The following is a 19,738-nucleotide window of genomic DNA, read 5'->3' as shown; positions in this document are numbered from 1 at the left end:
GGTAGTGTATCCTGGGGTGGGGCTGATGGGGTTCCTCTGCGATTGCAGTCTGAGGGCATAAGGAAAATGTTTATATTTTGGTGCAAATAACGACAAAAGCTGGATGTGTATTTTGCTTTAAAGAAGAGGGTCACTGCCCTGTGGGTATTTCTGTTCTGTTTTGTTAAGTGACATTCCTATCTCCAGAACTTGTAAGTGTAATTCCTGATTTAACCAAATATTGACTGTATTTAGTCCCGGTGTGGCCCTTGTCTCACATCTTCCGTTTGCTCCTCTGGGCATAGTGCAAGCACAGTCTGCTAAATCTGGACTTGGTGTGATTGAGGCTGTTGTGGCACACGGTGTGGCACCTCAGGGTGACACCTGGGGGTGGGAGCACCAAGAGTGTCCCCTGGGAGTGGCAGGGGCTGCTTTGGGGTGTGTGCGCTGCAAACTCATCGCAGCAGAGCACACAGAGCCCCACAGTGTCTGCTGATACCACGCCTGGTGGGGAGCACTGGGAGTTTTCCGTTTGCCTTGTTTTCAAGATCTGTGATAAAACCCTGTTAATGCAGATTTTAATTTTTAACTTTTAAAAATCGCGTGGGCTTATCTTGGGTGAGCAGGACAAACATATCATACCTTTGGAATGTCAGAAATTTAATGCAGAAATCCGGGCGCTGTTGTTGGGGCAGATCATTTTAATTTCAAATCTGACTCTTACATGTTTCCTCTCGAACCATCTCCCGTTTCTTGCAGCGCCTCGTGTTGTGGAGGATCCCTCCGGCTAAACCTGCTGCGCTGCATTGTGGGAGGATTTATGGAAATGGTCTGCAGCCAGCGAGGCCGGGAGAGCCGGGAGGGAGCTCTGCCTGCCTGCCTGTCTGTCTGTCTGTCTGTCCAGCACACTCAGACACGCTGGGAGCGCTGGGACAGGAGAAGGCAGAGTTTGTTTGGTTTGGCTACTCTGCCATTTTCACACCCCCAAAGCCAGGAGAACCAGGGCGGGAGCGGAGGGTCCATGAAGTTCCAGTGTTTCTCTGGAGCTGCAGTGGGAGCTGTGGCAGGGCTGGTTCTTCCCACAGAGAGCAGCTCAGGACAGGCTTAATGAGGGGAAATCAACCCCCCTAATTTGGGGGCCGGAGTCAGTCACGGGAAAGGTGGATTCTTCCAGCAGGCAATTTAGAGACATCTGTTAAGAACTAATCACAGCCCTAACGTGGGTGTCCTCTGAGCACGAGGTTCCTGCACAAGGAATTAAGTCCCCAACTTCCACCAGCAGCTGCTCTGGAGATGCTGTTCCATGCCACTGTAAAGAGGAGCTTGGAGCCTCTCCACTCCTGAGGCACAAAACCTGGAAATCTGTCCAGCCTCAGTTCAGGTCTGGTGTCTGTTGGTTTTGGTCCCCTGTATATTCACTGTTTCAGTAATTACCATGGGCATGACCCACTCCTGCTATCAGATGTCCTGCAAGCTCAGTGTGGCTGAAAAACCATTCCATCAGCTGTGCTCCAGCAGAGCATCCTCTCACACTCCCCCTTTTCCAGCAGACTGCTCTGTCCTGGATCCAGGGCTCTCCTCTGTTGAGATGCCTTAATGAGGCCGAGGTTTGTGGTCAGGGCTGCTGACAGGATAGAGAAAGGGGAAAAGAAAAATGAGCATAGGGAAGTGTTGTGAGAAGAGCTTTCCACAGAGTTCATGGGATTTAATGTCCTGAGGACACAGTTAGAGGGAGTCAGAGAAAAAAAAATCTCTATGACAAATCATAGAATTGTTGCATTGCATTTAATGTGTTTTAATTGACTCTGGTTTTGTCCCCTGTTGGTTTTATAGTGCTGTCATCTGGAAGACAAAGTGTAGAGCTGTGCTTTCCCAGCAGAGCTGTGCCTGTGTCTGCACTGGTTGGATCTAGAAGACCAGACTTGGTGTGAACTGGATAATTACCCTGTAAATGAACCAGAGCAAATGTAGGTTTGAGAAGTCTCTTCTAATGTGAGTAAAATATTGACTAGCTACCAATTAAGTTAGCATGAGGCTGAATCATGTGGAAAATAGTATGTGAAGATGTAGTTACACTGTGTTGTGAGACATGTGTATGTTGGGATCAACTTGATATCTAAAACATCAGTTCCACCATGTGGAATAAGTTCCTGACTCCCAAGCAGACACTTGGCACAGAGCAGACCCTCTGCTGCTTCAGCCAGGGAAGTAGCTGGTAATTAGAGGCTCATCTTCTGTGAATCACCACAAAAGAAAATGAGGGCACAATTTTGAATGGGCTTGATGAAAACAGAGGGATATTGGGATTAGAGATTCATGGTTTCTCCTCTGGGTTTGGAGAAGAGTGTGATTTGTCATGGGCTGCATTGTTGGTGCACCCTGCCTACTCCTCTTCCTGTCTCCTCAATTTGTCTGGAGGTTGTTTGGGTTCTTTTGTGCAGGTGACCACTTTTCTCAGTTTCTCCTGCTTTCCTCCCCATTTGTGAAGTTAAGGGAAATTCCTGAGTACACAGAAGACCCCGTTTGTCTTTGAGCAGCTTCCCTGTGTAGAACAGTTTTATGACTACAGGAATTTCATCCTGAAAATGTGCTGCAGTCCTGGGGGCTCGTGTTGTGAGCAGCCAGTTGTAGCTGCTACCACTATGCAGTAGCTTTCCAGCTCAAGTACATTATCTTCTTACCATGGATTTAAATATTTGATTTACAAAATGTCCAGCAGTATCATATAAGACACATCACAATAGATACCAAGTTTAAAGATTGTTTTAAATGGCTTTAATACAGACAGAGGTCAGAAAAGGCAAGATAACAGCAGAAGAGGCTATGTCAAAAAGTAATTAGAGCAGGACAAATGGATTGTGCAGGCATGTCGAAGGCTGTTATTTCTGTAGGCAGTGAGTAGGAAAGGTGTTAATGTAATGTGACAGATCTGGAGCAAAAATGAGGGTGCAGGGAAAACAAATAGGAGCTGACCAATGGAATGGTTTAAATTATGAGGTTTGCTTTAACATAATTTGATTACACATGAAAGAAATGTTTAGTGTAGTTTCTTTTAAAACCTAATTGTCTTAAATACTGCATGTTCAATTCAGCCTTTACACCCAAAGCAGCAGTCCCTGCACTGGGGCAGCCTCTCTCCCTGTCAGGAACAGGCATGGGAATACTTTGTCCTGTGTGGCTTCAGAGACAAGGGGAAGATGGAGGATTTTTTTCCAGTGTTAGTCTAATAAAATTGGCTCTTCTTCACAGTCACGTACATCTTAATTTGGGCCCTCGTGCTGTCTGGGGTGGGTGGTAGCTGGTCCTTGGAGCTGCTGGTAGAGGTGATGTGTAAATTATCTAACTTATCAGAAGGAAAGGATGAGGGTCAGCAGAAGGAATACATGGAGGTAAAAGGTATTTCTTCAGGATTCATGTCTTACTCTGTTCAGGAGTGGGGAGCAGAGCAGAAGTGCCCCAGATTTCCAGGCTGCTCCAAAGGACGGAACAGAATCCAAAGGTTTAACTTCCCAAGCACTGTCCTCCTCTGCGGTGTCATGCTGAAATCACACGAGCTGCTGCACACACAAAGAACTGACCTTGCAGCCAGGACAGCCTGTGTAGCTCAGGGGAACATCTTCCTCATAGCTACAACAGCAGAAACTCAAAATGATGGAAGCATTTTTTTTGAGGAGCCACCACTCCAGCTTTGAGCTGGGCCCTTCACATTATGGCTGGACAGGAAAGGGGATGACAAATCATGGGCCCTCATCCCCCTCAAACAGGCCAGGTGTGTCTGGCCCACCCTGCTGTGCTGGTTGCCTTTCCCTACTGCTTTGAGGACCTCTAGAAAGGAAGTTGAATTTAAATAAGGATTTTTTGAGCATGGGGATTTCTCCTGCCCCATTGTCCCATGCCATGTTCTCTTCCCTCAGTTGCCCTTGCCTTTCTAACAAATATATTTTCCATAGATTTTGACATTTCACAATTTTATTTAAACCTGATGTCATCTCAAGAAGTAATTGTGGTTTATAGGGGGTTTATGGTGAGATATGTTTTAGGTGGTAAACCACTCAGTCTCCAAGCTCAGGTGTTGGCAGGGATCCCTACAGAAGCTGAGATGGGTGATGGGGTTTTTTCAGTGGAATATGCTGTTTTCTGCATGGATCATTCTTGACCAGTTACCTGGGAACAAAGGGGAAGTCTGGGGGGGTTGTCAGGTTATGCCATAATTCCTCCATAATTTTGTTCCCATTTTTGTAAGTTCTGGAAGGACATTTCTGGTAAGAAAAAAAAGTAGGATTACAAACTTCAACAAGTTAAATGGAATACTCAAAGAAGATTGGGGAGGGGGAAAGGACATTCTAAATAGCTACTCCTAATGAGAGGACAGATAAGTGCAGTAAAACCAAACCCAAGTGCCAGCCCGTGAGAGGGACCCGTTTGTGTCGCAGTCCCCTGTGGGGTGAGGATGCTGGAGAGCTGTTGGGGCAGTGCTGGGGCTGCTCTGCTGGGCACAGCCACAGTCAGTGCTGCAGTCTGGGATCCTGTGGCTCCTTCTGCGGTGTGCCCAGCCCGGGCTGGCTCAGGGATGTCCTGTGCAGGGCTAAGGGCTGGTTGCTGATGCTCCTGGGTCTGCTCCAGCTCGGCGCGTTCCGCCGGTCGGATGCTGCCCTCTCCTGTCCGGCTCTGCGGCCGCTGCCCTCTCCTGTCCAGCTCTGCGGCCACTGCCCTCTCCTGTCCGCCTCCTGTCCGGCTCTGCGGCCGCTGCCCTCCCCTGTCCGCCTCCTGTCCGGCTCTGCGGCCACTGCCCTCTCCTGTCCGGCTCCGCGGCCGCTGCCCTCTCCTGTCCGCCTCCTGTCCGGCTCTGCGGCCGCTGCCCTCTCCTGTCCGGCTCCGCGGCCGCTGCCCTCTCCTGTCCGCCTCCTGTCCGGCTCTGTGGCCACTGCCCTCTCCTGTCCGGCTCTGCGGCCACTGCCCTCCCCTGTCCGCCTCCTGTCCGGCTCTGTGGCCACTGCCCTCTCCTGTCCGCCTCCTGTCCGGCTCTGCGGCCGCTGCCCTCTCCTGTCTGGCTCTCTGGCCGCTGGCCCTGCCCAATGATTTTCCCCTTTTCCATGGAATCCCGGTGTTTCCCTGTGCCCGATGACAGCCCTGCCACACCAGGGGTGCTCAGGGATGCCCGTGCTTGGCATGGCGGCCCCATCCCACGTGTCCCCCACGTCTCCCTGCAGGGAATTAACGAGGTGCCCCCCGGTCCCTCTGCCGAGCCCCACCGCGGTGTGTGAGGGCACAGAGCAGTCAGGTCCTTACCAAGCAGGATTTGTCCCAACACCTGAGGATCCAAAGCAGTTCCTGAGCCACTGCAGTCACAGCGACGTGTTGGTGCAGGTACAGGATCTGCAGCTGTAGTTCTGAAGGTCTTTTCCTCTTTGTTTTACCATCTGACCTGATGTTGGAGGAGATGTCCTCACTGTTTGTTTGTTTGTTTTTTATGGGGATACAAGAAAATCGCTGCTCATCATCACGCTGCAGTTTGTAAATAGTGCTCAGAACTATAATAATTGCAGTTATGATAACAAACTTGGTCTGCTGTTGGTATTATTAAAAACACCAGCAACTGCAGCAGGCTGCTGTAGTGTGTGAATCCAGTTTGTATAAGTCAGCCATAAAATCATCCTTTGGCTTTTTAGTTTATCACTTTTAATGCACAAAACTTTTTCCACCTCTTCAAACCCAGGAAATATTCTCTGCTTTCTGCCCTGTGGATCTCTCCTCATTTCCTGCACCCTGCTAGACATCATGCTTTGCCCAGGTTTGGATGAAGAGCTTTCAGGTCATTTGTGCCCACTCTGGTCTGTGGGTGCACTGGTTCTATGGGTGGGATACAGCAGGACAAAGCCCCACTGCTGCACCCCGTGTTTGCTTGATGGATTCTGTGCCTGAATATCGGCCTGTGGGAGAAACAACTGACCACAGGAGGACAGGAAGGGGGTGTGAGGGTCAGAGCCTGCCCTGGGCCCACTGTTGCCCCAGCTGTGCAGCACTTGGGGCACTGTGGGGCTGGCGTTGGCAACAGGGACAGGCCCAAAGAGCTCCTTGTGTTTTCCAGAAGGATCGGGTGCTGTGTGACCTGATCTGGTTACTGGGAGTTACAGATGTGCCCCCAGAAAGGATGGAGTCATCCCATAGGAAGGGAATGGAGCTCGATTGCCTGCTCATAGAAATGTAAAGCTTCTCCCTTTGCAATTCTCCTTTCTTGTACTTTCCCGCTAAGGCAGTAAAACCATATACTTCCCATGCCTACAATCCCATTTGTTTTCCTTTTCTCCTCTTGAGGCGACCTCTCTGAGGAGTCCTTAACCTCCCCCCTGCCTTTTCCTCTGTTACAAGAGCTGCTCTCTGCTGTTTGTCACCCACCAAGGGAGGTGCAATGAAATGCTTCTTGCAACTGCTCAATAGCCTGGGACGGCAAATTCGGTAGCCAGGCGAATAAAAGCATAAATAAACAGATACCACTGGAAATAGAGGAAGGATTCAATGTATGCAACGACTTATCAGACTAGTAAGAAGGAGGAAAGGGCTTAATTTTGTGTGCACCAAGTGCCCAGCTCCAGCAGAACTAACTCCACGCTCCGGGTGTGTTTCATGCTGGGGAGCAGAGGAATTACCCGATCTCTTGTTAAACCATTATCACAGGACGGCTTGAACATCAGGTGGATGTTTATTATTATTCCATGGAGTTCCTTCCACAGCTTCTCGAAGGAATTTCATATTACGTTTTAAAATTTTCTCTGCAATACCTGCATACATAGAACGAGGGGAATAGATTTTTTGGGGAAAGTATGTCCTGTGTTCTCCCACTACAGTGCCTGGCAGCAGTAGCATTGGCATTACTGAGGCTGCTGAGAATTGTTAATCTGAATTTATATAATTTATTCAGCTACATTTGAAAACCAGGTTGGTTCTGGTGCCCAGGGTCTTCTTCCCTGGCACGGGGCTGTTCCTGTGCCTGCTGAACTGCACAGGCTCAGGTGGTTGGTGTTGCAGAGCAGAGATGCTGCCAGTGGCACCGCTTATTGATAAAATGAAAACAAAGCCAGGACGTGGGTATTTACTTAGGACCTATTTGTTGCTTGAAATCAAATCCACTTCGCAGTTGTAGTTTGGTCCGTGGCCAGCTCAGTGGGGTGGGGACAACGCTGGGTTTCGTTGCCTTCAGCACTGCAATGTGCTGGGTTTTGTTATCCACAGCCTGGACTTTGTTCGTGCCACAAAGGGGCCGATGGCTCAAACTGCGGGGACACAACAGAGCCCCGATTGTCATGAAAATGGGCAAAGCCTCTCTGGAGCCCAGGGAATTATGAAACGGTGGCTGTGGGTGGGAGAGCAAGAGCGAGGAAGGGCTGCTCCCATCCTGTGGCCACACGGCTCTGCCAGCCACGCTCGGCCCAAATTCGGGGGTTCATTGGAGTTTGTAGGGGTTGGCTGTGGCAAGTGATGGTAACAGCAGAGAGTGCCCTGAGAGACCTGTGCTGGCCTGGCCTGGCACTGTTCAACCCATTTTGGTGCTGACTCGTGATGCCAGTTAAGCTCTGTATTTCTGAAAATGCCACATCTTTAAAAAATTCCTTCTGTTTGGAGGGGCAGCCTCACAGAACATGCCTGGGGAGTGCCCGGGAGAGAGGCAGCACCTCCTCGTGCTTCCCAGGCCCATCCCCTATGTCCTATCAGGACAATAAACCCCTTGCAGGCAGCAGTGCCACTTGCTCAATTTTTGGCATTTACCATTTTGAACTGGTGTAATTCTAAAATTTTAGTTGTTGGTTACAGTATCATCAGCTTTTTCTGCCTGGGGTGGGAATTGGCTGATTCAGGCCAAAATAAGAAGCAGACACTCTCTTTTCCCTTTTCCCAGACTTGCTGCAAGGCTATTTGGGCCAAATTCATCTTTCCTGTTATTTTGCCTGCATTCTACCCATTTCCAGTTTGGCCTCTGATATTAGAGAATAGTTCCAGATCTCTGCAATTATTTTCTGCCCTTGGGGATTTATTGCAGACAAACTGTGACATGTGTGTTTAATGTGAGTTTTGAGTAATTTGGAAGGTTTGGGTTGTTTGGACAATCATCCCTTTTCCCAGCCAGGTTTTGTCTATAATTGCAGTTTCAGAATTAGGAGTTGGTTTTTTTCTTTGTTGTATCTCTGTTTGGAGCCCCAACAGCAGTTGTGGGAGCAACCTGGTGTTACCCTGAGATGAAGTTGCTTTATTTCAGCCCGCTGTGTCCACCTCACACTGCGGCGTTACAAAACCAGCGCTCGGCATTCTGGTCACACTTCTCCAAGGGGTCCCAGGAGCCAGTGGAGGGCTCACATGGGATGAAGAATGTGCAGCTCTGGGAGCAGCACAATTGCAAACAGCTGTGTCAATAGTGCAGCCAGGGCTGGCTTACCTTGGCCATGCGCTGCGAGGGCGGCGGCAGCGGCTCCTCACACAGCCTGGCCTGGAGAACCGTCACAGGCAAAGAGGAGAGGTCAGTCCAAGGACCCACACAGCAACTGCACAGATTTACAGCACCAGCAGAGCAGAGTGTGGCCCAGTGCAGGGCAGGCTGGCAGCAGCTTGCTACAGCAATTGCACCTGCTGTGCAGAAGTGCTGGGTTAAAAACAGGATTATGAGTAGAGAGAGTCACAGAAGGGTTGAGGTTGAGGTTGGGGTTGGCAGAGACCTCTGAGACCATGTGGCCAGACCCATGCCCAGGCAGTGTCAGCTGGAGCAGGGTGCCTGAGCTGCCAGGAGGACACCACTGAGCTCTGCCCTGCATACACACCAAGTTACTTGCATTGCTGGGTGTCACCAGAAAGCAATAAAATTTCAGGCTGGGGATGGAGTGAAATATGACCTCTTTTGTTGCCTCTGTGCCTTGTTTATTCTAAGTCAGCCATTTCTGAAAGTCTGTTTAAACCCTGCAGTCTTCAGAATGAGGAACAGATCAGACTGTGGCTTCTGAGCAGAGCCAGTGTTGAGACATCCAGACATCTGGAGGGCAGGTTGGATTGGGCATTGGTAGAAGTGCTTTTGGGCATTCCCTTAAGTGCTGCAGTGTGGTTAGTGTTGGTTTGGGCTTGGTCAGGCACAGCTGAGCACCAGGACAGTTTATCAGGCATCCCGTGTATGCCTCCAGCACTAAGGACACGGGAATTGCACTGTAGCCCACTCCATGTTCACAGGGGGCTGTGGTTGTGCCCTGGGAGTGCTCTGGCAGGAGTGGGCATGGGAAGGGGTTTGCTCGAGGACAGCACAGTGCCATCTTGCCCACGCTGGCCTGAGAGTTCCAGGTGGCTGTGTCTGTTGGCTGGTGCTGCCTGTGTCTGCTGAGTTGTCAAACCCATCCATCACAAGTTCTCTTTGCACTGGTGATTAAACATCAGTTTTTGGCCAATAGTTGTTATTAGTATGAAGAATATAGAGTCACAGAATCCAGAATCATTTTGGTTGGAAGTGACATTAAAGACCATCTCATCCTACACCCAACCATGGGCTGTGACACCTCCCACCAGCCCAGGTTGCTCCAAGCCCTGTCCAACGTGGCCTCAGACACTCCCAGAGATGGGGCAGCCACAGCTTCTCTGGGGAACTTGTATTTTCATACTCGGGATCCCTGGATTTTGCTGGGGTGTGTGTGTCAGTGATACCTGTCTCACACTGCAGTGGGAAGTTCTCTTGACTGCCCTGGAAAGTTGGTAGAAGGACTATGCAAAGTGGTGGTCACACTCTGGCATGGGGCTGGTGACCAGTGGTGATGCCTGGTGGCTTATGGAGGTGGTCAATGGCCAGTGTCTGACAGCTGGTGGGTACTGCCTGGGCTGTGGCCATGCTGGAGGTGGCAGTCGGTCATTCTATCAGTCAGTTGGTTGGTCAGTCAGTCAGTCTGCTGATCAGTCAGTCTGTCAGTGAGTCAGTCTGTCGGTCAGTCTGTCAGTTTGTTGGGTGGTTAGTTGGTCTGTTGGTCGGTCTGTCAGCCAGCCCATCAGACAGTCTGTCGGTCTGTGGGTCTATCGGTCTGTCGGTTGTTCTGTCGATCGGTCAGCCAGCCCGTCGGTCGGTCTGTTGGTCAGCCAGCCTGTCGGTCAGTCTGTCGCTGTGTTGGTCAGCCAGCCGGTGGGTCGGTCTGTCGGTCGGTCGGTCGGTCGGTCGGTGTGCCGGCCCGGCCCCCCGCGGCCGGTGCGGCGGGGGCGGCGCTGACATCACGTCGTTAGCATAAGGGCGGCCCGCGGCGGCGGCGATGGCCGAGCGGGGCTGCCCGGCCGCCGCCGCCATGAGGCGGCCCTAGAGCCGGCCGGGGATGAAGCGGGACTCGACCTGCATGGAAGGTGAGCGGGGCCGAGCCGGGCCGGGGTGCGGGGGCTGCGCGGGGTCGGGGCCGTCCCGTCCGTGCCGTCCCGGCGGGGCCGTGCGGGATCTCCCCTGCGCTGCCTTTCCTTTCTCACGGCTCCGGGCCCGGGCTGCGAGCGGGATTATGCAGTTAAAAAATGGCATTAGTTTGTTTTGTGGCTTAATTTGTTTATATTTTAAATTTACTAATCCCTCCGACCATCTGGAGGAGCTTTTTTTAGTGTGGTTAATTATTGATGGTATCGGGGTCACGGAGCCTGCACAGCCCCCGCTGCCCCCGGTATTTGCGGCCCTTTTCCCCCTCCGTGACCGCAGGCAGCGGCAGAGCTCCTCTTCAGAGCAGGGATGGAATATTTCGGGAGGGAGCTCTGTGTGTTCGGTGGCACACGCTGCTCTCAGCTGTGCCCAGGCCCTGCGCCCTCCACTCGCAGGGCTGGGTGGGTTTAGGCTCTGGTTTGCTTAATTCTGCATCGTCTCGGTGGTTGCACATCCCGACAGCTTCATCGGGGCCAAGAGAAGTGGTTTTAGGCAGGTAAGTCAGTTCTTCTCTTACTGCTTTACAATGTAGCCATTAATTTAAAAAACTGATGGTCTAATCCAGACGTGAATTCGGAGCTTTCGCTGGAGCGAGGGCAGGGACCGCTCACGGAGCTTTATTTTTGTTAAACTGGATTAAAGAAAGTCGATCACTGGTGAGAGCGGCTGCAAACTGGGAGCGGGTCTGCGAGCGTGGGCAGCGCGGCCGCGACCCTCGTGCCTGTCCCCAGCCCGTCCATGGGCTCGGGTCGGTGCTTGGCTTTTGTTCCAAACTCTTTGTGCATCGCCCTGGCTGGAGTGAAGGACCATCCGCTCCGCATCCCGCACGGCGGGGCGGGCCGGGCCGGGGGTCCCACAGCGCCCCGTGCCCCTGGCAGCGCCCACCCAGGGTCCGGGGGCGCGGTGGGTGTCGGGCCGGGGCGCCCCTGCCCCGGAGAAGTTGCATTTCGCAGATGAGGTTTTGATATGCTAATGGAGATGGGTCCCAGGCCGGGAAAGGGTGATGGGTTTCATCAGCTGCGTGCTCGTGATTTATACCGACCCAAAAAAGAGCAGCTGATGATTTCTGGTTTATTATGAGGGTTTTCTTTTGACTGAACTCTTCTTGGGCAGAAACAGTCATGAGGGAATAACTGTGAGTTTGGGATTTCATTACTGGAAAGCAAGAGTAGTGTGAGATGCATTGGCCATTCCTCTGGTGCAGCATTTCTCCTCTTTTCTTTCCAGTACTCACTCACTGGTTTTTAAAACGTGACTCTCTGTGAGAAGATCATAATTTTACAGTACAGAGAGTAAAGTTGCAGGCTGCCTCTTTCTTTCCTCTCCTTTTTTTTTTTTTTTTTTTTAACACGAGCCTTGTCCATTTAAATTAACCTTTCTCCCAGCTGGGCACGCAAATATTTTTGTTTTCGTTCACAGAGGGTTAATTCTATTCAGCTCTCGCCATGGCCGGGCTGATCGGGGGCAGCACAATCTGCTCTTTGAGCCGGGCTGGCCAGGCAGGGCAGGGCGCTGGTGCCTTCGCCCACCTCCAGCGTGGGGCCGGGACCCCTCCCCGTGCGGGGCCGGTGGGGACCACGAGTGGGACCCCCCGGCTCATTGTGTGCCTGGCCCAGGTTCTGCCGCCCAACTTGCTGCTGTCTTGAGCAGGGGCCAGCTCAGAGAAAATTTAATCCCTGTGTTCATCGATTATAAGTTAAAAAAAAAGGGCCCCTGAAGCGAAGGCGCCTGGTTTGGGGGTGGGCTTGTTTGGACAATGCAACGCTCTGCAGCGAGGAGGGAGTTCCTCCACTTCTGGGGCTTGAATTTCATAGGATGGTTTTCTTGAAACTAAAAGTTGACAATGAAAAAAAAATAGGAAAAATAAGGGGGGGAAAGAAACCCCAACACATCTGTTTGTGTTTGAGGCATCATCAGAAGCCAGAGTGGAGCGAGATGCTGTTGGGATTTAAGTAACACGTGTGTGAGATCTCCCCCTCTGCCCTCCCTCCCCAAACAGCTGGTATTTAGCAGCTTGAGATTTAAACCCAGCTAAAGGGTACTGCAGGGGGGTGTGATAGGGTCAGTTAATCAAGAAGCAACTAACTGGTACACAGTTGAAAAGATGTTAAGTATATTAATGAGTTGCAGCGCTGAGTGTTGCCTGTAATCTTTTTTCAGTTACAAAAGATTTTTATATCTGTAAATCACATTCTGTTATATAAATGGGAAGTTTTGCCAGCAGCAGCTTTCTTTCTGCATCCTCCCTCTTGCTTTCTAGCCAGGCCATTCCCAGCACTGTCTGCCCTGGGGTTTGGGTAAGGGGTTGTGCCTTCACTTTTGGCCTCACTCTAGGAAATAGTCTTTGTTTCTCCTCCATCATAAAGCACCGATATGGACAATCTCCCCAGCCAGCTGCACCAATACACTGTCAGATTTCTGAGGCAAATCTCACAGGGGACTGTGGTTGCTGTCGAGGGTCTGCAGGGTGGGTGTGATCCCTGCACAGCCCAGGAAGCTGTTGGGGTGCAGCCAAACCTGGTCCCCTCCCAGAATGCGGCTGTGCCATGCACCAAAGGTGCTTCCTGGGCATCTGCTCAGGGTGTTTGTGCCCAGGAGTGACACAGGTGGGAGGGGTGACACCGTCTTGCTCAGGGCTGGGAGTGTGTCCCCCTACTTTAGTTTATTTGCTGTGTATTTATAATCTCATTTGTGCACTGTGGTGCTTTGTCTGTGTGTCTTTGCTGTGAGTTCCAGCAGGATTCGAAGGTATTTCCTTTTGGAAATGCAGAGGAATTTTCTTTTAAAACTTACGAAGATTGTTCATTTTGCTGAGGGGAAAAGCAAGTCTCTTGAAAAATAAATTTATTGCTTCTACCATTTGGCTTATTGAACACAGTCAAGGGGAGATTCCTTCTCGCTTTCTCCTCTGTGACTCTTGTGTAACATCATCATATTCTTGGAGAATGTACATTGTATGTGGTATGAAACCTACCATGACCTCTGAAAACAATACATCCTTTAATGTGGCTTCGGGGAGGGGCTAGTGAGGGAGTAGCCATAAAAATCTTCAGGGTTCAAGATGAGGTTGAGATTTTTGTGAGTGCTTTTGTCGTAGCAGCAACTGTTTGATTTAGTGGCCCCTACTACAATGGGTTGGGAGAACAAAGCCAGAATATCCCGTGTATGAGTTTGTTAAATGTAAGACCCGTCAGGAAAATTGGGGAGGGGGGAAGGAGGCAGCTTCCTCAGCTCTCTCTCTGAAATAAAACATGTGCAAGGTATTTGAAAAGATTTCATATCGAAGGCTTTGTTTCCTTATCTTCATGGTCTTGTGTGGCTTTTGAAACCAGAGGAATCGGGGAGAGATGAGAGGTAAGGGAACCAGGGAGGAGGGAGAGCTGATTCACTTAAAAATTGCTGTCCTTGGTATGTGTTTCGATATTCTAATGAAATTTCAGGGTTAAGGGAGTTCAGAGCATCCCCAATGCAAAACTGCTTTAGATTTGCCTGTGCTTTCATTTCTGTGAAGTTTGCTGTGGTTCTGCCCCAGCTCCCACACCCGTTGCCTACATCAGGCATTGCGTGAAACCCAGCAAAGGTCTGGGGCAGCAGACCCGTGGGCACAGGGCAGTGACATGGGCCTGGCCACGGTCCCTGCAGGAGATTTTAAACAGCTAAAACCCTAAGAGTTGGTGCAGGCCATCATTTTGCATCTCCCAGTTTTGTTTAAGCGTCAGTTTGCGGAGGGTGCGGACGCCTCTGTGGTCCCTGAGGTCTGTCTTTGTTCACCGTGTGTGTCGCTGCTCTACGGTGAATTTCAATCTGGAAACGCACCCAAGGAGGAGTTTCTGTAGGAGGCATGTGCAGTTCTCGTGGCAGTGGGGCCATCACAGCACCTTTGCTGTCACCCTGCTCTGCACAGATGGGCACAGCAAGGAAAGGGTTCTGGTTCCTCCTCACTGGAATCCTCCAGGTTTCCCACACTGGCTGGACACGGTCCTGTTCTGCCCACAACAGAAAGCTGTGCCTGGAAAGGAGCCCTGGCTGGCATTCTTGCCATTGGTGTGCCCTGGTGAGGATCGAGCCCTGGGCTGGCACGATGCCCACCCAGAGCCCTCGGCTGCCCCCGCCAGCTGTGGGTCCTGAGGCTGCGGCATCCCCATCCTGCCCGCTGTGACCCCGGGGTTTATGGCCCTGCTGTGGCAGCAGGGGAGGGCCGGCAGCTAAACCCTGCAGAGAGAGAGAGGGCTCCTCTGTCCTGGCTAATCCCTGGCCCCCTCCCTGCCTTTATCAGATTGCTGAAGGTGGAGATTATGCACGTGGTCACTACAAAGTCATGTTTAGCTGCCTCCCTTCCGAGATGCTCAGATAGCCCCACTCCTGATCTGTACCCACATTCCTTTAGGCTCAGCGCATACCTGAGGTGGTTTGTCCTGTAAAACTGGGAATGTTTTGGTATGAATTAGGAATGTTTCTTCAGTTAAAGTTTGTGTTTCCTTCATTCATACTTCCATTTTAAGGTTTTATAACAGTGAAATTTGCAGAACAGTGCAAATGTGTGTGCTGTGCATAGCAAACCTTTTAGGGATTAACACAGATTGGTTCTGGTTTCTGCTGGGTTTAAGCTCTGCAGAAAGTTGTTTGTGATTAGGAACAGCTGGTTTAAATTTTTACTTGGCTTGTGTAACTGAAAACTGGTTTCATTTCTGATCCCAATACCTTTGGCTCCTTCATTTCTATTGTGTTCACGTGTTCTGCAGTAGTAAGAACCTACAGCCTGGTTTGTCAGCATGTTTAGGCTTTACTGACGCTGGAGAGGGCTGTGACTCCTGTCTCCTGCTGCTCCAAAAATCCATCGTGTAGATAAACACCGTTGTTTCAGGAATCTCCCTGGTCAAATCCAGCTGAGGAATGCCAGGCTTGGTGGTGTTCTGTTGTTGAAGTGAGGTTGTCCCAGCTCATCTTTACAAGCTCAGTGCCATCTTAAAGTTGGTGTTTTTCAAGGTCTATATCCAAAGGGGAACAGAGGGTGTGGGCAGCACCCCAGGCGTGATGTGGATTTGTGCAGTTGTGTGTCTGCCCAGGCTGAGCTTCCCCATGCACTGGCCTGCCTGTAAGCCGAGAAACGCTGGAAACAATCTGGTTTAACCAGCATTGAAATGCCTGGCTGTGTAAGAGACAGCAGTGTGGTTCCTTTCTGTTCCTCAGTGCCTCTGCCTTGCTGGGCCAGGGTGGTCTGGTCATCAGAGTAATGCCTATTTCACATTTTGGAAAGCCACCCCATGGAGGGTGCTGGAATTCTGCAGGTGTGTGTGTACCTGAATGCACTGGAATAGCCCTGCCTGTGCAGTGTCTGCAGCTGTTGGGATATTAATGGGTTAAAATGCAGGGTGGGGATTGGAGGCAGCTTGGCCTGGTGTGTGAGGGGTTAAACTGTTGGGCTGTGAAACATCTGCTACAGCAAAAGCTTCTGGTGCAACTTGCTGGCATTATTTTGAGCTAGCTGGCTGTTGGTGTGAAGCAAGGTTTAGGCCTCCCTGTGCAGTACGAGGTGATGAGGATTCTGGGTTCACTTCCTGAGTGTCTTCACCGTCATGTACTTTGTCCTTTCTGTTTGATATCCACGTTTGGAGATCTTGCTGAGCCGAGCCTTGTCCCTACTCTCTCTTTCAGGCAGTATTAGAGTCTTAAAATTCTGAATTTAATGCTCTCCTGTTGTGGGGAGCCCTGCAATTTACGTTATTAGTCATCCAAAGGTCTTCCAAAGATTTGGAAAAAGATCAGTAAAATCACCTCACCATGGCCTGACTGTACAATGGTTCTGTCATGGTGTTCACTTGGGTTCTGTGAAGTGACTTGTATTGGGGTCACCCTTTATTGGGGTAATGTAGTTTAGTTTAGTGGTGGTCAGAGAAGGCAGAGACAGCTCAGCCTGCACTGGGATCAGAAGGCTCACCCAAGACAAAGGACTTGATTTGGAGCAACAGCTTCACTTTTAGCTACTCCTGTATCCAACATGCCAGCACAGTATTGGTCAGCAGTTCACCTCACACACATGGAGAGATCCTACTGGTTACAAGGCATCTCACATCCTACAGGTGCCTCTCTGGTCCTTAAGGATGCACTCATCAGTCACCTCAGACATTAAGAGATCCACACCCACTGTCACCCCGACAGACTTGTGCTGTGGGGCTTTTTGTGGCACCCAGAGGTGCTTGTCCCCGGGATATGAGGTGTGACAGTCACTGGTGTCTGCCCAGCAGTTTCTGTATTCACACCCCCTGGTCTGTGCAGTTGATGATGGGATGCCTTAGGCCCGTTTTTCCCCTCAAGGTTTCTGGGTGAGCTGTTGCTTGGCCTCACAGATGTCTGTCTGGGCAGGCCACAGCGTGCAGAGGCTGCCCCATTCCCTCAGGAGAGTTCGATCCCTCGAGGGCAGCGCTTTGTCCACCTCCAAGCCTGTGCTCTTGCCTTGCAGATGAGCGGGTGGATCAGCGAACCTGCCTGATCTGCGGGGACAGGGCGACGGGGCTGCACTATGGCATCATCTCCTGCGAGGGCTGCAAGGGCTTCTTCAAGAGGAGCATCTGCAACAAGAGGGTCTACAGATGCAGCCGGGACAAGAACTGCGTCATGTCTCGCAAGCAGCGCAACAGGTGCCAGTACTGCCGCCTGCTCAAATGCCTCCAGATGGGAATGAACCGCAAAGGTAACGAACAGGGGCCTTTGGGGGGTGGAGGCAGAGACTGGGGCAGTGTTGGCAGCGTGTGCTGCCCCTCCCTCAGCTGCCCCTCCCTCAGCTGCCATTTCCTATTGCAATTCTGCCTCTAAAACTATGGACAAGAGAAGGTGAAACTTCAGCACAGATTAAAAATAATGCACAAAGTTCTGAGCTACTTCATTACTGTATTGGAGCAACAATCTGTATTGATTGAAACCCCAAATAAATGTTTGGAGAACTGATCCATGTGATTTAGCAAAGGTAACAGGTCCTTTCTGATGGATCTATCCTTGCATTGTGCCCTGAGCAAAGTGGTCACTTCTGTGCTTTAATCTACCAATGTGGCAAAAGTGAAAGCTTTTAAGAAGGCCTTTAAAATCCCGAGAGATCTGAGCCAGACTTTACCTGTTTGTTGCAGTGGGAGCTTAGACCTGCAGCTGCTGTCCAGTGGTGGAGTGTGAGGGTCTCCACTGCCCACCCACTGTGGTGGGCACAGGTGTGCTCTGGGTTAGGGACAGCCACCCCTTGGTCCTCATGTGTGAAGAGGGGACAGAATCCTGTGGCACCATCGACAGGATGGGAAGTCTGAAGTAGCTCGGAAATCAGCAGTAAAAAATAGGCTAGGGTGGTTTTCAATGTCATGTCCCTACTCTTCAGTCTTTAGTCTGTTCAGGCTCTGAGGTTGCTGTTCCCCATTAAGAGCAGGGATTTCTTGGTTTGATGGCAGGAGAGGCTGCTGGTGCTCCCCCAGCCATGCACTGGGGCAGCAGAGGGACCCCTTTCTCCTGCCACGCAAAAGTGTCTCCTTGTGTTTTTAGATGTGGCTGTTGATGCCTCCAGGCCATCGCTCATGCAAAAGCCTCCTGTCAGACACTGAAACTTCCATAAATTCCCTGCAAATCTGCCAGGATCTGCCTTAGGGATTGCATTGGGGCTCCTTGGCCGTGAGTGCCGCGGGGGCGCAGCGCCACCTGCCGGCCCTTCCCTTCCTTACCCTCCTTCCTCTTCCTTTCCTCCTTCTTCCTTGCCCAAAGGAAGTGAAGTTTGCTCCCATCGGTGTCCCCACCAGGCCAGGGAGGCCGCAGGCAGCTCCAGAGGTCCTCACTGGGGGGTTCCAGGGCTTTCTCTCCCTGCCGTGGTGTCCAGGTTATGGCATCACTGAGTTGCAAAATTTCTTCTGTATGAGATTTAAACACAAACATTTTTTAATGCAAATAAGGCACAGAGCTCAACATTGGTAGGAAAACTAGCTTGGGGGGGAGGAATGTGAGGTGTGGAAGGGCTGGTGGGGACCCTGTGCTGCTGGTCCTGGGCTGGGGCAGTTATCAGTCCCCTGGACCCTCCCCAGGGCTGTGCAGTGCTGGGGTTGATGCTGGGGCTTGGGAAGGTGCAGGTCAGGTCTCAGTGCAGGGGGTTGTGTCTCTGCCCTGGCTGAACCTGCATGCACTCCCTGAGCTGCAGGCACAGCCCCGGGGCACACGAGGAGGGTTGGAGCTGAGGGTGTCTAAAATCAACCAGCAATGTGGCTTTTCTGGGATGGAAGTTTTTCTTTAAACTGGGTGTCATTTTCTGCTCTGGGAGGGCCTCCTGCAGCCCCGTGTGCCAGGCAGGGTGAGGCCATGCAGCAGCAAGGTCGCTGTGCAGCTGGGGAGAGCCTCCTGCCACGTCTGGCCAGGTCGTGGTGGGAAAGAGATTGGGACCTGATAAATGGGGGGACCCTGCCCGGGAGGGGAGGCCCACGAGGAGCAGGACTGTCCTCAAGAGCCATCAGCTGCTGCAGAGCTGTTCTGCCACTGCAGGGAAGAGGAAGGTAGAGAGGCTGCTCCCTTTAACTGGACTTCACTGGAGCTCCCTGGAAATTGTTTAAAGAGCCTTAAAATTGCAGCTGGCTGTACTGAGAAACAAGATTACTCTTCTGAAATGCAACTGCACAGCTCAGCCTGGTGACTCAGATTGTAAATGATGGGTTTGCAAGTGACTGACAGGGTCAAACATCTCCCCTCCATTTTCTGTAGTGGCTGTAGGAGGTGTGACCCTGTGAAGTGACAGCAGGGTCAGCAGCCACCAGTGCAGTGCTTTGTCTCTGTCTTGGTGGCAGCACTGCTCAGTGTCTCTCCACATTCTGGCTCGTGGTGGTTCACAGGGCTGTGGGTGGTGGACTGAGACGTGCTGGCCTCCACATCTCATTTTCCAGCAGTCTGGGCATTCGTTGGGTTATTTCCAGGGCTGAAGCAGGGTTCCTTGCCATGTGCCACTTTCTTGTGGAATTTTGCTGGAATTAATTGTGATAGAGATTGCTATTCTTTCATTACTAGTCATTCAAGGATTGCATGAATAAACTGAAGTACCCAAGTAATGGCTCTAGCCCCATCGATGTGTCTGTGCCCTTTGTGCTGAGGAGCATGGTATGAGTTGCTCAAGCTCTCCTGTGCCCTGGAAAGCCCTGGAGGTTTCTCTGTGAACTTCTTTGATGAAAAAAAGTTAGTCTTTTAAGTTAGAAAGATCGTTTTCAAAGTAAGTAGATAACATGTACTTCTGGAATACCCAACAGTAGTGTTCCTCACCCAGCTTTGGTTGTTTCTTCCAGCAATCAGAGAGGATGGCATGCCAGGAGGCAGAAACAAAAGCATCGGACCTGTCCAGGTGAG

At 51.1% G+C, this 19,738-nt stretch overlaps 1 protein-coding gene across 3 annotated transcripts in view; it reads left to right on the top strand.

The window, feature by feature from the left end:
* Positions 1-19,738, top strand: part of NR6A1 (nuclear receptor subfamily 6 group A member 1) — a 76,541-nt gene that overhangs the window by 40,727 nt on the left and 16,076 nt on the right. For all 3 annotated transcript variants that reach the window (XM_071574486.1, XM_071574485.1, XM_071574484.1), the window contains 2 exons: positions 16,848-17,078; positions 19,678-19,733. In XM_071574486.1, coding sequence (XP_071430587.1) covers positions 16,848-17,078; positions 19,678-19,733 — 287 coding nt within the window. The remainder of the gene's footprint in view (positions 1-16,847; positions 17,079-19,677; positions 19,734-19,738) is intronic.

The sequence above is a fragment of the Pithys albifrons genome, chromosome 20, assembly GCF_047495875.1.
Source record: "Pithys albifrons albifrons isolate INPA30051 chromosome 20, PitAlb_v1, whole genome shotgun sequence".
In the NCBI taxonomy this organism is placed as follows: domain Eukaryota; kingdom Metazoa; phylum Chordata; class Aves; order Passeriformes; family Thamnophilidae; genus Pithys; species Pithys albifrons.
Note: the sequence above shows the minus strand (reverse complement) of the source record. Positions and strands in the feature narration are given on the sequence as shown.